At 36.2% G+C, this 18,208-nt stretch overlaps 1 protein-coding gene across 1 annotated transcript in view; it reads right to left on the bottom strand.

Moving 5' to 3' along the window:
• The window catches only part of LURAP1L (leucine rich adaptor protein 1 like), a 48,677-nt gene extending 31,598 nt beyond the window's left edge, over positions 1 to 17,079 (bottom strand). The window contains exon 1 of the mRNA XM_053700615.1: positions 16,391 to 17,079. Within this exon, the coding sequence (XP_053556590.1) occupies positions 16,391 to 16,612 (222 nt within the window). The 5' untranslated portion in view covers positions 16,613 to 17,079. The remainder of the gene's footprint in view (positions 1 to 16,390) is intronic.
• Between the last annotated feature and the right edge of the window lie 1,129 nt (positions 17,080 to 18,208).

Here is an 18,208-nt window from a genome sequence, read left to right as displayed (position 1 = left end):
TATGGATGTGTGAGGATAGCAAAGCCAAGCTGATGATGATTATGGTGTAGAAAATGACTTGGGTAGGACAGTCTACCTTAGTACTATGCTTGGCATGTTTTCTGGACACTTATGAGTTACACATGTTGCAGGGTAAGGAGGGCGGAACATGTATTATGCCTCTGGACATCACATGAATACACATGTTCCTCCCAGAAAACCCTGCATCATGCGTAACTCATAAGTGTCCAGGAAAACATGGAAACCCTACCTACTACACAGAAAAGGTTTTCATAGTTGCCAGAAACTACCCTGTTCAGAGATTAAAATGCCATTTAACTAATTTCATCAATCATGTTTTATGCAAGGACAAAGGTGGAATATTTAAAATGTAATCAAATAAATGGGTATACAACCAAAATATTTATTGTACAATTCAGATAGAGCGTCTCTTTTAAACAACTTTCCATTTTATTTCTATTAATTTTAATTCATTCTCTTGGTATTCTGAATCTTTCATGAAGGAGCAGTAATGCAGTACTGGAAGCTGGCTGAACACTTTGATAAGCCAATGGCAAGAGGAATACATGTGCAGTCACCAATCAGCAGCTAGCTCCCAGTTTCTAAGCCTACCTAGGTATTCTTTTCAACTAAAAAATACCAAGAGAACTAAGCAAATCAGATAATAGAAGTTGGATAGTTGATTAAAAGTGAATGCTCTATCTGAATCATGAAAGAAACATTTGAGGTTTCATGTCCCTTTAAATACATGCTTGTTTAAAAACTGGCGGTGAACTAATTAGGAGAGGCATTTGGAACTGCATGCTATGTGGTTAAGGTTAACCCATCTGTGGGGATTTTTCTTTTTTAAAAGTAACAAGCAAAGCCGTACAGCCAATCACAAGGCATGTAACTAATTCCATAGCCTGGTGCAGCTGTTATATGATAGAAACAGATGTGCTGGGAGCTTGCACTCCTTTCTGGCAATACAACAGGTGACATGTCCTGTGATTGGCTGTCCCTCCTGACCCAAGGTTTGCAACTAAGGGGAGATAAGTAAAATAAGACTTACATGTGTGTGTAATATATATTTAAACAAAGCTTTGGCAACTCTTAAGATCATGATTATGCATCATTCAGGGCAATATTTTAAGATCTTACTTTTTTTAAAATGTACTGTCCCTTTAAGAATAAACTAGTTTTAGTGGTAAATAGGGTTATCAAGCTGCGATACTACAGGGGGTGGTTGTGGTGTCTGTAAATTCAGATTCAAACAGTAACATTAAAAAGGGGACTAAATACATTTTTTAGTTACTTTAACATTTTTTATAAACACTAAAGAATTCAAAGAAAACTATTTGCCATTTTCTGTAGATGACTGCAAGGGGATAATTGTGTCCTTATGAGAAGAACTGAGAATATTTTAGTACTCATTGATCATATGAGATCTAACAGATTACACTTGATGATCTTTTTAACCACAACTACAATGTATCTATGTAAGAGTACACAATTTTAACAATCACTAGTCTATTTTAAAGTTAATCATTTCCCCAAGATGAATGTATCAGCGGGAGTCATAATGTTAAATGAATGTTGAGCTGTCAGCATTTTCTGTTACCCATTTAAAAAAAGATTTTTTTTAGTAATAAAAGTTTGTATAACAATTATGAAAACACTTTTTTTTTTTTTAATTCTGTGAACAAGGGCTTCTTTAGCAAATTAATGAAATGTTATGACTGATATGTGTGTATTGGGCAGTTTATTAGAATACAGTCAACAAAATAAGTAAAATTACTGCTTGCCCACACTCCCTAGACAGGCAAGAAAGCACATTTTGGGCACATTTACAAGTAAAAAGTAAATGTCTTTGCTTGAATGCAAATTAATTTAGCGAGCGTCGGGTTATTGTGACTTGAGAGCTCTGGTTAACTGTTACGCGAGACAAATAAATTTGCACAAAAAACAAAAATACATTTAACAGTTACACTCAAAATAACACTGTGATAATTTTGTTTTATTAAATTGCATTAAAAAGTACTCAAAGATATTAGGTCTCAGGTGAAAAAAAGGCATGCATAAGCTTTAACAGAGATACATACACACACATGTCTAAATATGTCTATTTATATATTTATTGCCGGTTTAAGATTGCTGTTTTAAGTGAGGTCCCGACAACCTCAATAGTCATTACTAGATAGATTCCAGTGTTTGAATAACGGTTGCGTGATCCATATATATGTATATATAAACATTTTCTTCTAAGTGAAGAACAATGCTGTTTGAAATATTTCCCTTTTAAAAACAAAAAAAGGATAAAAAGTGTTTTATGGTATATGTCAAGGTGTTTGCCATGGAAGGGCTCAAAGGTGTACTCATATATACTGTATGCGTGTATATTTGTATGTGTGTATGCATATATGGGTGCACATATATACTGTATGTGTGTGTATATTTGTATGTGTGTATGCATATATAGGTGCACATATGTACACAATTATATGATACATATTCCATACATATACATTCACACACACATATATATATATATATATATATATATAGACACCTTTGAGCCCTTCATTTCAAACACCTTGACATATACCATACAACACTTTTACACATTTATTTCAATAATAAACATTTTTTAATTTAATATGTATAAATTAGTATGTAATTGTTTATTTTAATATGTTTCACAATGATTTTGTTACACTGTTATTCTACCTCTTTCTTTAGCGCTGTTATGGTGTTGCATTTGAATGCAATACATTACTCAAAACATTGGACATGCAATATTGGCAACACTAGACATTTTCTGGTTACTCTATTTTACCATGGACTTGTTATACCAGATTTAGCGCTAATCTTAGTGCGGTCCTGTGATATTGACAACACACCCTGCGCTATCAGTAGCGCTCCACTTGTAGTTTAAGCCTTTATGGGGAATTCATTTTTTAGTTTAATATCCGTTTAGTATTTCTGCCTTGAGCATATCTTACTACTGATATTATATTAATCAAGGGAATTTGATAAATAATTCACACACATATGAGCAGTTTCATTTTTGATGGGTTTAATTTATGTTTACCAATAAGCATTTTCTTAAAATTATTAATTAGTGCTATTGAGAGATCTGATGAGTACATTTCTTTTTTATTGATTCATAATTTGCTGTCAGTAATTATACGAAGCTTAACTAGTAAACTAATTTCCCATGGTTGTATTAATGTTATAGGAACAAAACTAGGATAATTAGTACAGGAGGGAGAGGTATGATCAATTTCCTGTTTTCTATTCCTGTGTTAAACGTTTCAGTTAATTCCTGCCATGATCGTATCATATTACTTTTCCATCATTTTTGTTTTTAAAAGCAGGTGCTATGTATGCTGATAATACAGCACAATACAAGCAACAATGCTAACAAAAGGTAGTATAGTTTTATCATTCAAAAGCACAGGGGACAATAAACATAAATTATTCTATACAGTGAATTTTCCATTTAGTGATAATAATCATTAAAAGATGGTATAAATACGTTCCATGTATAATGACAATTCAATATCTGAATCAAAGATAGCAAGAGAAAAGCAAATAAGGAAGGACAGTTTTCAGTATGACCCTCATATCCTATTACATCACTTCATGGGGCATTATGGAGATTCTCTGGTGGCCTAAATCAGCAGTATTCAGTTCACTTTCTTGACATCATTTATTAGAACAATTCAATATCCTTGCATGGCAATAAAAAAAGCACAGGAAGAATATGTCCATATGAAAGGATACCCAGAGAAAGGCGATCTTATGACTATATGGGACACTGTTACCTTATTTATAGATATACAATACTCATGAACCATTGTTTCTCTTTAAAGTTACGCAACGCTATTATAAATATCAGTTTTACATCCCTTTAAAACATATCTATTGTATGCAGAGCTTTTAAAGGGGAATAAAATCCAAAGTTTTTCTGTCATGATTCAGACAGAGCATACAAATTATTAAGTTTCCAATTTATTTCTATATTAAAATTGCTTTATTCTCGCTCACGGCGAGACCCACACTACTATGACCTGAAAAACCCTTAATGACCAGCAATGCACAGGGTACGTCGCGGTCATTAAGGGGTTAAAATGGTATACTCTGTCGGAATAATGAAAGAAAAAAAAAAAAAAAAAAAGTTTTATGTCCATTTAAATTACTTTAATGTCTTCCATGTTAAGAAATATTTAATTCAGAACTTAAAGTAACATGAAATCTGTCATGAGATGCAGGACACAGCATAGTAGAAACAACCCTATTTTATTGCAGAACATAGAAGTAAACAGCTTGTACAACACATCTAACTTAGTAAATGCGACATAGACCATCCGGTGACATCACCTCCCACTCTCGTCACATCTTCCCCTTTTTCAAGGGACAAAGCATACATTTTTTGTTTAGAGTACAACAAATAACAAGGTATACAAGAAGCATACAAAAATAGTTTTGTTTAGTGTACAACAAATAACAAGTTAAAGAGAATATATATATATATATATATATATATATATATATATATATATATATATATATATACACACACACACATATACATATATATATATATATATATATACACATATATATATACATATACAACAAGAAATACAATCCTGACTTGAACATCGGAGTAGACTACCCTAGTCCAAAGTGACCACGGGATTATTCTGCCCATTCTTTTGGTCACTGCTCAAACTACAGTGCTAATCCCGGTAGTGGGCTGGAAGTTTCACAACTCTTCCATTTGACAAAATTTTACATGAACTGTCCTTCGATACAGAAGAAGGTGATTGAGAGTCTGCTGGAAGTAAAGAAGTATCCCCACTGTTTTAAAACAGGGGATCCCACCGGCTGTGGCTCTTAGGCATCCAGTCCCAAACTCTCAGGTACTGGGTGAAGATTGCTTCCATTTCGACGTGTGATTGTCCCTCCTTCAGTAAGGACTACATTAGACCTTGGTTCTGGAAAGCATCCTATTACCGTAGCAGGTGTTTTCAATTTCTTATCATCCAGGTTAACTCTGACATTTTGGCCCACATTCAGTTCCTGCAAGGGCCTCACAGAGTGTTTTCTATCATAGAAGAATTGGTAGCTCCTTTTTGCCTCTTCATCCCTCCTAAGGACCTCGTCCCGAGGAACAGAGCGGGCTGGCTGGAAAACACCCACAGAAGATAGTGTAGTGCGGATCTGTCGTCCTAGCATCAACTGTGCCAGGCTAAAGCCTGTGGCTTTGATGGGAGTCGCCCTATAGGCCAAGAGAGCTAGGTAATGCTAGGATTGCTACAAAATTAACTTGAGAATGGACAAAATCATATTTACTGCTGAAAGGACTGAACTACATGGAAGTAAACTGCATTATCACTCACTAACCCCATTGTTATGCCCCACCGGGTGAACAAGCTCTTGAGACGAGTAATAACAGCTTGACTGGTGATCTCATTCAAGGGTGCAATCTCCAAATACCTGGAATAGTAGTCAATCACGACTAGGTACTTTTCCCAAGCAGTTCGTACAAATCTTCAACTATTTTCTGCCATGGGCTCCCTTCTCTGAGTAGGCCGGCATTTCCGGCAAAAGGCACATTTTGACACGTGGCTAGCAAAGTCAGAACTGATCCGAGGTTACCATTCTACCCTAGCTGCCCTTACTCTGCACTTTGTAATGCCCAAGTGGCCATCATGAATCCTGCTTAACATCTCCTGCCGCATGCTAACAGGAATGACAATGCAGTCTTGGAACAGCACTAACCCATCTAGCTCCGTGAGCTGGGACCTCTCTGACTGGTAAGAACTTAAAGACATCCAGGCTGCCCGGCTCTTAGGCCAACCTTCTTTTATGTACTTAATAACTTCTTGAAGGTCTGTATCTAAACGTGTCTCCTTTCTTATTTGCTCTAGCTTTCCTGACTAAATGGATTTGGATGCCAGAACTAAATCCACATACACCTTCACATCTGATTCCATTGAAGATTCTTTAGCAGCAGTTATTGGGAGCCTGGAAAGGGTATCTGCCATTACCAGTTGTTTCCCCGGCACATGCACTGCTTGAACGTTGAACCTGAGCAGCGTCATCAGAAGTCTCTGGCATCTTAGGGGTGTTTTGTCAATATCATAGGAGTTGATTAGGGACTAGCGGTTTATGGTCAGTATCCATACTAAATTTCTCTAAACCCACTTGGTAACGCTGGAAGCGCTCACAGGCCCAAACTGCAGCCAGGCACTCTTTCTAAATTTGGGCGTATTTCGACTCAGCAGTCAGTGTACGGGAACAGTAGGCGCTGGGCTGTAGTTTGTTCTCATTCAGCTGCAGGAGGGTGGCCCCTAGTCTATAACTGCTTGCATCAGCACTAACCACAGTTTTTTAGAAGGGTCGTAGAACCCTAACACTGGGGCAGACCTCAGCAAGGACTTGACCTGTACAAAAGCTTCTTCCTGGGGAGGAACCCAGACCCAGGCAACATCTTTCTTTAACAACTCTGTGATAGGGTGTAGTACTGTGGATAAATCTGGAAGGAACCTGCCCACATAATTCACAAGGCCCAATATTTGTCTCACCTTGTGTACATTAGAAGGACTTTTCATCTGTTCAATAGCAAGGATTTTATCAGGGTCCAGCTTGATGCCATCTCCATTGATGATATGCCCAAAGTAACATAACTCAGATTTTCTAAAATGGCATTTCTCTTTATTCAATTTCAGCCCTGACTCTCTAATGGTCTGCAGCACACAGCTCAATTGATGATCACGTTCTTCCAATGTAGACCCATACACTAAAATGTCATCCATCACGACTGTCGTGCCCTTGTGGCCCCTTAGGAGGGAACTAATCTATCTTTGAAAGATTTCAGAAGCAGAGGATATCCCAAAGGGGAGTCTGCAGAAGCAAACCCGACCTACTGGTGTAATGAAGGTAGTCAGTTTGCGGCACTATGGATCTAGAGGTATCTGCCAGAACCCGCTGAAAAAATCCAGTGTAGAGAAGAACTTCGCCCCAACCAGTTTCAGAGCTATGTCTTCAAGCGTCGGCAGCACATATCGCTCTCTCTTTACTGCCTCATTCATCCTTTTCAAATCTATGCAGATGCGTACCTTCATTTTACTCCGCAACAGGCACAATAGGGGCACACCAGTTGGTTGCTTCAACAACCTCTTCAATAACTCCCATATTCTTCATATGCAGAAGGTCCTTCTCCACTTGAGGCATGAGCGGGAACGGAATTCTACAAGGAGTGGTAATGCTGTATGGGACTGCATCACTTTTAAGTGATATTTGGACTGGGTTGCAATTCAGTAGGCCCAATTCACCAAACATGTCTTCCGAAATCTCAATCACTTTGGCGACAAGGCCCAAACCACAGGCTGCTTTCCTACTCAATAAGTTGTTAACACACTGACCTCTAATTACATGTACCCACATGCTGAATTTCCTCTGCTTGTACTCGCAGCTGACAAGAAATTTCCCCACACAATCGATGTGGCCCCAGGACTATGAACTTTTGTTGTAACTTTTGCCAGCTGAAGCTATCAAGGCAGTTTTATAAATGCTGCAAGTAACATTACAGTGATGTCTGCTCCCGTGTCAATTTTGAAGGCAACCTTGGCTCCCATTACAGTAAGGGTGACCCGCTAATCTTTGTCTGAACCAGACCGTTCAACAACAGACCCTAAAAAGGACACTTCTTGACCCTCCTCGTCACTATCACCTGCATCTCCTTAATGTATTCAGTTTTACATGCCACTTAAAATGGCCCAATCACTTATACTTTCTACATCTTTTATCTTTAGAGGGGCATATGAGATTTTGATCATGGGTATGGTTACACCATGTGCAGCGAGCCTGCTGTACCCATCCGCTTCTGGGCCTATCTGTTACCCTTGTTCTACCGCTTACACTGTGCCTTTCACTTACAGCTCTCCTGAACTGCTGCACTCCATCCACAATACTCTCAGACCTCAGATCAGCACTTTGCTTTTTCACCAGTTCACTCTGGCGGGCCATCCTAATAGCCCCATCTAACGTTAATTCAGCCTCCAACTGTAGCTTCAGTGAGACCTCAGCATCTGCAATTCCTATGACTATTCTGTCTCTGATTTGCTCTTCTTTAGAAACACGAAACTCATCACAAAATCCAAATTTTTCTTTCATGATTTAAAAAGAGCAAACAATTTTAAACAGCTTTCTAATCTACTTCTATTGTCTAATTTGCTTCATTCTCTTGATATCCTTTGTTGAAAAGCATATCTAAAAAGGCTCAGTAGCTTCTAACTGGTGGCTGCACATAGATACATGATGTGATTTGCTCACCCATGCGCATTGCTTTCTTCAACAAAAGATATCTAAAAAAAGAAGCAAATTAGATAATAGAAGTAAATTGGAATGTTGTTTACAATTCTCTGAATCTGAATCCTGAAAGAAAAATATTGGGTTCCATGCCTCTTAAAGTACATTAGATTACTTCTCCTCATTAATTGCTATAGTTGCAAAATACCTGTTAAGTCCCTCCCCGTGGGATCAATGGTCAATTAAAATTATGGCTACAGTGAAGATGAACATGGACAAACTCTGGAAGTTAATTAGGAGCTGATACTCACTGTGAGGTGTGTATCACAATATAAACTACTCACTGAATTTACTATAATTACTAAGCTGTCAATATGTGATGCAAGAAGCAGATAACATTGCTAAATATTTCTGCCATCTAAACAAAGACTTTATCAAGAAGCAAAAATGTTTTAAACATCATCCTTCAACTTCATGGAAACTATGTCAGTGCTGATAATTTTCATAGTGTGAAGTCAAAGTTTGCTACTTCCACTATGCTCTTTATGGCAAATATAATAAGGGACTTGATCCATGAAAGGTTGCTCTTGGGAAACATCAAAGCTCACTTTGGTTTATATGGTATGTATTTTAAAGTCGATGATTTTTTTTTTTTAAATTTATCCCCAAATTCAAAAGTTATATTTTATATCTCACTATTTATCAGAATTTCTTCCTCCCCCCCCCTTCTAGTTCTGAGTTTCGACTTTCTGTGACGTAGAGCATGCTACAATGCGCTACTGATCGAGGGGGGATATTAGCTCCACTCCTGGGTGCCTAACAGCCTGTATTTGAATAGGTTTGGAGCAAAAATTTAGTAATGAAAAAAAATGCTGATACGGACCAGGGAAATTAACAGTGACAAAGATTTACACGGAACAGTGGTAATAACGTTAGAATTAGGAAGAAGAAAAAAAACCATGAATGAAAGTCCTGTTTATTTTAAATGCCTTTTTACATGCTGCTTTCCAGATCTCTTAAGTTTACAATTACTTTAATGTTCTAGTACAGATGTACCTCATTTTATTGCACTTTGCAAATATTGCGTTTTTTACAAATTGAAGATTTTTGTGGCAACCCTGTGTTGAGCAAGTCTATCAGCACCATAATACATACATACATACACATGTATGCACATAAGTCCCAAATGGTCAGCCTAACCTGTAGACAAATAGATTAAAGAAGGCCCCCAAAGGACGCCAATCACACTCGTGAGCGATTGCTAAACAGCACTGCCACAATTGTATATCCTTACGCGTTTCGAAGTGTGAATATTCTTCTTCGTCAGAGGATGCGGTCTTCCTCTGACGAAGAAGTATATTCACACTTCGAAACGCGTAAGGATATACAATTGTGGCAGTGCTGTTTAGCAATCGCTCACGAGTGTGATTGGCGTCCTTTGGGGGCCTTCTTTAATCTATTTGTCTACAGGTTAGGCTGACCATTTGGGACTTGTATTGTTGTACTAACAGCCAAGTACGTTTATAACTGCAACCTGTTCTCACACAGAGTCGCATCTAGCAATCCTGTAAAGCACCCATTACCTTATGTTAGATACCACAGCAGCATTTTATTAGGAATTTGCTTTTTCACCTTTAAATATGTGATTTCTCAAACGGAGTTGCACTCAGCAAATAATATTTTTATTGTAACATGTTTTAATTGACTTTACTTTCGTTACATGTTACATTAGCCTCCTACTAGAAGTATTTTATTATACTGTGATTGGCCAACGGTTTTTTAACTTCTCCCATACAAGTGACACTTATGTACAGCTTCTAAGGGTGCAGTTGCTAACACTTGATTAGTGTTTATACGTGATTAATTGTTTGGCTGCAACCCAGAGGTATATACAGTTATAAGACAAGCTGGAAATAAACACATAACTTTCAGCAATTTGTCATCATATACGACTTCACAGCAACCTTATCTGCACACCTTCCCAAGGTGTATAAATATATGCATACGTTTTTATCTTACCTCATACATTGATTGAGATTCATACATGTGAGTGTATTACTTATCACTGTGTTGTTTAAAATAAATGATTGCTTAAACAATATTAAAAATCATGGTCAGCTGACGTGACTTCAAAATCTAAGCTGCTTAACTTTCCCTTCAAGGGGCAGACCCTATTCGGGCCTGGTTTGAAGGAGATTATTGCTGATATTACTGGAGGAAAAGGTCATGCCCTTCCTCAGGACAGGTCCAAATCAAGGGCCAAACAGATATCTGGTAGACGTCCATACATTACGGTAATCTCCGATAAGGAGACACCCATTCTTTACTTTGGAAATCTTTGTTACTTGATGTGACCACCATACGAACTTAACATATGAACTTTTAAACAAAGTGCAAATTGTTCTATATGTATGTTTGTTTAATTGCCTAAAGGAGAATTTGATATATCCACCTTCACTTTGTATTGATAGCGCTGAATTACATTTGATCAAGACTCTCTTTTATACAATCATTCCGTCAGTGTTAGGGGTACACTGAATCATTTGTTCATGCTGCACAATACTTGTACTTCATACACGAAGAACCATAAACAGTTCTGACCTTTTGTACAATAAGAATCTCAAACAGTTCTGACCTACAAACAGTTCTGACACAAACACATACTAAGGCACACAGTTCCATACAGACTGTCCAAACTTCTACTTATTATTGATAGTAGATTTTCAATTGAGCGCTGGTAACCCTTCTTGATTTACTCTCTCTCTCTCTAGATAGATAGATAGATAGATAGAGATAGATATATAGATATATTCACACACACACACACCACCAGCAAACAAAATGACTCGCTGACGGCTCAGATAACTGTTAGCATTTTAGCAAAACAGAATTTTTTAATTAAGGTATGTAGATTTTTTTATATGCATAATGCTATAGCATACTTAATAGACTTGAGTATAGTGAAAACAAAACTTTTATATGCACTGGTAAACCAAAAGATTTGTGTGACTCACTTTATTGCAATATTCACTTTATTGCTGTGGTCTGGAACCGAACCCGCAATGTCTCTGAGGTATGACTGTACTATTTATATTCTTTTGCATCACTAGCCTATTCTTTCCTCTCCTTTGGTTGGTTGCTGCCTTGACAAATGGACCTTTGACATACACTGGTCTATTTCTGATTGGCTAAACAATTTGGGTCTCTGAATGTCAAATCTGACTGGCAACATTTACTTTTCCCTAATTTGTACTTTTTAGTTTTAGTTTGTTCATATGAGGTTATAACCAAATATGTGCCTCTTTTCCCCTCGGTAGTTGTTGTTGGCCAATATAACAATATACTTGTCTTGGCAGTATCACTTGGGGAGTGATTGATTTACTTTTTATTACATTAAAATGCCATTAAAGTGAAAATATTACATGTTCTAAATGGTTAAAGTGTGTAAATTTATCACTAGCAGCCCTGCTTTGTCTATGTGTTTTCCCGCAGCAAATAGGTTAAACACTTTAAAATGCCACTAATTAATTACAGCATGTTATTTTTGCACTATTTGTTGTGGAACTCTATGCACAAGTGGTTAAACGCATAAGTAAAGCCTCTTTTAAGATCTGCATTCCCTGTAGCAAGTGATCTAAACACAGCAAGTGATTGGTAGGGTCATGTGACTTTTGCGGTATCGTGAATCACTGGCAGTTTTCTGTTCTGAACCGGTATCTCTCTGTGGCTTCCAAGCCAGACTTTATGTATTTGGTTAATCCCTTTGCAAAGGGTTAAAGTAACACATGGCATGTCACGGAGAGCAGTCCAAAAAAGAACACATTAGAGTATGTCATTTCTGCACTACAATATCCATTAAAAACAAAACAAAATATCAGTTTTCTCACCAGACATATTTAATATAAACAAACCTTTCTTTCTCTTTCATGGTTAGTAAGTAGTTGCAAGAAAAACCTCAAAGAAAAAAAATAGAACAACAATATTATAAACTGAGCTATAAAAAGAAGGAAATAAAATGCACATAAAAGCATTTCTACTATCTGTGCACAGTGTGAAGTTATGCTACATGTGAAGACAGCCTGCTAATATAAACATACTATTGCTATAAACCATAGCTATAATGCCAAAAACTCAACCACATAGAGAGAAATGCTAGAAATAATCAGGACAGAACTTCTAGACTTTTATTCCTACTGTACAACTCTTGCAACTGGATTCCTATTATACAAATGTTGTATTGCGGTTTTTTTTTACATACAGGTCATAAAATAACACTATAGTTTATGTTTAAGGACCATTAAACACAGTAAAATAGAATAACCAATAAATGCATAATAAAAAGACAATGCAAAAGCACTTAGTCTGATTTTCAAAATGAATAGCAGATTTTTGTCTGAATAATTTTAAAGTTAGTTCCATTTTCCACAAACCCTGCATCATGAGACAGCAGTCAGCCAATCACAAAAAGCATATTCTTTACATACATACTGTGAATTCTTCTGAATGCTCACTAGGAGCTGGTGCCTCAGGAAGTGGGCATAAAAATGATTGTGGACATGATAATGGAAGTGAATTGGAAACTTGCTCTATCTGAATCATAAAAGTTGAATTTTCACTCTAGTGTTCCTTTAATCACAGGAAAACGGACAAGACAGAGTTGAGATAATTCGTCATTACACACAAAGAGCAGAATTAATGCTAATTTTAAATCTATTCTGCCATTAAAATACTTCTACCTTCTATTGAACAAATATTAACATCTGCTATTTACAAAAGTGTCCCCGATACTTACAAGATCACACACCCACTATATTATCACACACCCTCTTATTGTCTAAGACAGCACACCTCAAACCCACACTGTACATAAAGAAAAGATGACCTTGTTTTTCATTCTTTCTATTTGAAATGATCATACCATTATTCAGATAGACAGGCAGACATATTTATTGACAGACGGAATGACAAATAGATTGATAGGGCTATATAATGTTTGCATGTAAGAAGTATATGTGTATATATATATATATATATATATATATATATATATATATATATATATATATATATATATATATACAGCAGACACAGATTTCAGTATATAGTCACTAAAGGTAACGATTTACAAATAAAGCATAGCACAGTCACAGATCACTTATCCCATGCCAGCCTCCTAGAAGTACTTTTTTTATGTCTGTCACCTACTCTCTTTTGTTAGTTTTTATACTTTTTGGATCCCTGTTCTGTCCAGCTTGATAAGGAAATGAAGCTGACATTACTGGTTCTTTGTTTCCCATTTCTTTAACTGACAACTGTGCCATATTGTAGGGGATCTGTGTGAATGATCCTTATCTGGCTTCCTGTCTAATTAACCTGTTAAACTCTGTATTAACCTTTGTGATGCATGCGAGGCAGCTTTAACCTACATTATTATAGCATTTAAATAAATACAACTCTGCTGCAATGTTCATGATATGCTACCTGGTAGTATAAAATATTTAGATGTGACTTACCTAAGATTATTTGTAACAAATAGTGGAAACTGTGTCTTTTGCAAGTGATACACTTTTGTTTCCAATATCTCCCACCACCCTGCCCCATCTATGTCTTCCCATTGCTCACAAATTCATGCGTCCTGTTATAGTTTCCCTCTCTGTTAGACACAGCAACACAGTCCCCGGAGATTTTCCTTGCTATAGAATTCAGTATATATAACACAACTGACCATGCTACCATTGTTGAGTCTGTCAGCTGTGCCAGAAATTACAGATGTCAGTAACAGCTGGGATCATAAACCTAGACATAGGGCTAGTAAATTGACTGGACAGGTGCACTGTACTATTGACACATGTCTACACTGGCTCTGCAGCTATAATTTGAAAATAAGGATGGGACAGTAAAACAAAACATATTAAGTGATCGAAGTACAGAGAAAGCAATGAGATATTTTTTTATGGGATGTTAACCTACTATAGAAGTTACTGATGTGGCTCAATTAAAGAGATGAAAAAGCAGGTCTATTCTACTGAACTCTGTGCTATAACAATAACATATGTGAGACTTTTATTAGTTAGCAAACTGATTCTTACAGCATTAAGTTTCACTACTGATTAGACTAGCCCTCTTACTGTACTCAGGGGCTTAATTGTGTGATGAGTTTAAAGAAAAATATCACTTACACAACAGGTGTTTACATTTACTGCATATGCCATAAACTCTAAGATATTTGTCATTTTAGGACCACTCTGCATGCAATATCCTCTAGATACAAGTGACACAATAAAACATTTTTGTCTTAACTAGAGAGGAGGGATGTTCAGAACCTTTATGCTATACAATGTATGATGTTTGTCAAAGAACCAGTGTATGTTAGTGGAGATGCAGTGCAATAAAAATTCTGTATGTACAGTATTCAGTATCTGCAAAATAATACAGGTGCATCACTGAACCATATTGCCAAACATATATTGGCCCCACTTTAAGCAGAAACATTTTGCTTTTTGGGAATAACCTGTTAATAAATAAATAAATAAAATAAATAAAAAGTTTGGAGTGTCCCCTGATGTAAGAAGGTTGGACATTCCTGCTCTACATCATAGCCCCAAGCATATTGCAAAAGAGAACAAATGATGTGAGGAAAAACTAAGAAGCAAGCTTTCTACTTAATATCAAAGAAAGTTCTGAAAGCAAAAGTTTAGAAGTATTTTGCTTCTTTGTTTGCCAGTAACTCAATAATATACAAATTGCATTTACATAGTATTACTGTCATTTTACTATGAGGCATTCAATCTTTAATTTAACGTTGAATAATATGTTCCTGATGTGTGTTTTTTTCATTCTTGCAGTAGTTGAAATATCATTTAAATAAAAGCAAAGAATTACTGTGAATAAATATCAAAAATGTATTTTTTGTCCTTGAAATTTGTTCTAAAATTATCACCTAAACATTTCTGCTGAAAAAATGATAACTATATTTTGCTGCATTAGAATCCATTCTAATAGTTATTTGCATTTAAAGCAAACAATTGTTATTGTTTTACAATCTGAAAAGCAAAAAAGTATCCAAAGTGCATTTTATGCAGTTTAGTGACAATAGTCAATGCAGTACAAAAACATCTCAACAGCTCGTATTATATGGAGCTGTTTAGTTAAAGGGACACTGAACCCAATTTTTTCTTTTGTGATTCAGATAGAGCATGCAATTTTAAGCAACTTTCTAATTTACTCCTAGTATCAATTTGTCTTCGTTCTCTTGCTATCTTTATTTGAAAAAGAAGGAATCTGAACTAAGGAGCCAGCCAATTTTTGGTTCAGCACCATGGACAGCACTTGTTTATTGGTGCTGTCCAATCAGCAAGGACAACCCAGGTTGTTCACCAAAAATGGGCCAGCATCTAAACTTACATTCTTGCTTTTTAAATAAAGATACCAAGAGAATTAAGAGAATTTGATAATAGGAGTAAATTAGAAAGTTGCTTAAAAATGCATGCTCTATATGAATCACGAAAGAAAAAAATTTGGGTTCAGTGTCCCTTTAAATTTAGTGAGTTAGCTATCAATAAAGAATTGGAATTAAAGCAAGGTGCAACTCAAGTAAAGTAGAGACTTAACTTTCCAGTAAAAAAAAAAAGTATTTAACTTAAAGGGACATTAAACCCAAACATTTTCTTTCATGATTCAGACAGAGAATACAGTTTTAAACAACATTCAAATTTACTTCTATTATCTAATTTGCTTCATTCTTTAGATATCCTTTGTTAAAGAAATAGCAATGAACATGAATGAGCCAATCACATAAGGCAAATATGTGCAGCCACCACTCAGAAGCTACTGAACCTATCTAGATATGCTTTTCAGGACAGATTATCAAGAGAATGAAGCAAATTAGATAATAGAGGTAAATTAGAAAGTTGTTAAAAATGGTATTCTCTATCTGAATCATTAAAGAAAAAATGTGGGTTTAATGTCCCTTTAAGAATAAAACAGACCGAAAAAGGCATGTCAGGCACCTTAAATTTATTATTTTTTTCCTGGACAGACCTGTCATTGTTACCTGCTGGGACCCATACCTGTCACTGGCTATACTCACCATATCCTGCTTTAGAAGCTGAAGCTTGCGTTCCAGTCTTTCCAGTGAGTTGGACTGGGAAAGGCTGTCTGGTGTTTCTCTGTATTTAGCGTGGCCATCTCTGGCATCCTTCATCCAGTCACAATGCTCCTCTTTCAGGGATTTTGCTAAACTCTCAGGTACTTTGCGCCCCAGCTTAATTTCTATGTCCCGTAGATCTATGAGGGAAGACTCAGCAGCCATCCTACACAGAGCACTGCTAACCGGTCTGTCTATAATACTTCAGTACAGAAGCGTTGAATAGGATCTGACGTCTAAGCCAGTGTTTTCATAGAACAGCAAACGTATGTTTAGCTGACAGTGACACAATGAGCCAAATGCCAGCATGAGCCGATATGATTTTAATGCTGGGGCTTAAACTTTCACAGGGGATGAAAAAAATACAAGAGACAAATAGCTCTTTGATTCCTGAATGACAAGTTGCAACTTCTTCATTTGGGTGTGCACTCTTCCTGTACAATTAAGTTGCAAAACTCCTTAGTTATTATTTTATACACCCATGTACATCCCCTCCAGCGCTTTTTCTTTAATTTAGTTTCTTAAAACCTGCCTTGATCAGAGCAGGTAGAAGGAGCCCACACAACTGCTAATATGGAATGGTAAAGGCAATTCAGGTCTGATAATAGCAGGGCTGGCTTATTTTACAGACGTTCCTTTTCAGATCTGCTGAAACCTTAAACCCTAGTGGCAAAACGACCTGATCTGAGACATCCCTCCTACCGTAAATTCAGGAATAGAAGGGAATTCTGCAGTCTCATGACAACCCTTGCTTACAGAGAATGCTATGCTGGCTTCCTGTTGCGTGTCTTTTAGAATAAATAAACATTGTTAAGAGTCTGCTATTGCTACCTAGATTGCCAGCACCATGTAAATTGAGTTTCATGTATAATTTATTTTCTAAACTAACAACTATATTTACATAAAAGGTACATGTGATGTGATATCATTACTTTGAGTTTGTTAAATAACTCATCAAATATACATGTTGATTGAATATAAAGGGCAATATATATATATTAATACATTTTTATGTCTCTAACTCAGTTTTACATATACTTTTGTAATTTAGTCAATGTATAATGCTATATAAAATATTAGATTCATTGATGTGTTCCTTTACATAATTATTTTATTGCTGTTCAATTACCAATAGAGGCTGCTCAGATTGTTTCAAAACATAAATTTCAGAATCAGATTGGTGGAAAGAGCTCACAACCAGATGTTGCATATAAGTCATTGCTATGAATGTTGTAGGTATTCAGATGAAACATAATACTGGAAGAAATTATAGCGTGAGACTGAATTATGGTAAAAATGCTAAAACTACTCACATATCTCTGATTAGGGCTTCAATTCCTATTAGTCCTTTTAGATGAATCATGATTACATAACTAAAATAAATGACCTTATTTGGAGTGGATATTGAAATTTGTGTATATTTTAAAAGCACATAGCAGTCCAAACTGAAAATGTTCTAGAGTGTTTGAGCATTTTATTATTGCATATAACCCCCTTTCTGATGTTAAGCACATAGTTAAAGTCAGCTTCAAATCAGCAATGCACAATTGAGATCAAGCTGAACACATCTGGTGAGTCAATAAAAGAGGCATATGTATGTAGCTACCAATTACCAGCTAGCTTCCAGGTGTGCATTGCTGCTCTGGAGATTACTTTTGAGTTTTTTTTTAACCCCATCTGCAAGGGTTAAATAGATGCAATAAACAGTGCAATGTTAAAATCCTCTAATACATTCAATTATTTTCTGTTTTCAATTGTATG

Source organism: Bombina bombina, chromosome 2, assembly GCF_027579735.1.
Source record: "Bombina bombina isolate aBomBom1 chromosome 2, aBomBom1.pri, whole genome shotgun sequence".
NCBI classification, from domain to species: Eukaryota; Metazoa; Chordata; class Amphibia; order Anura; family Bombinatoridae; genus Bombina; species Bombina bombina.
The sequence above is the reverse complement of the archived record's forward strand: the minus strand, read 5'-3'. Positions and strand labels throughout refer to the sequence as shown.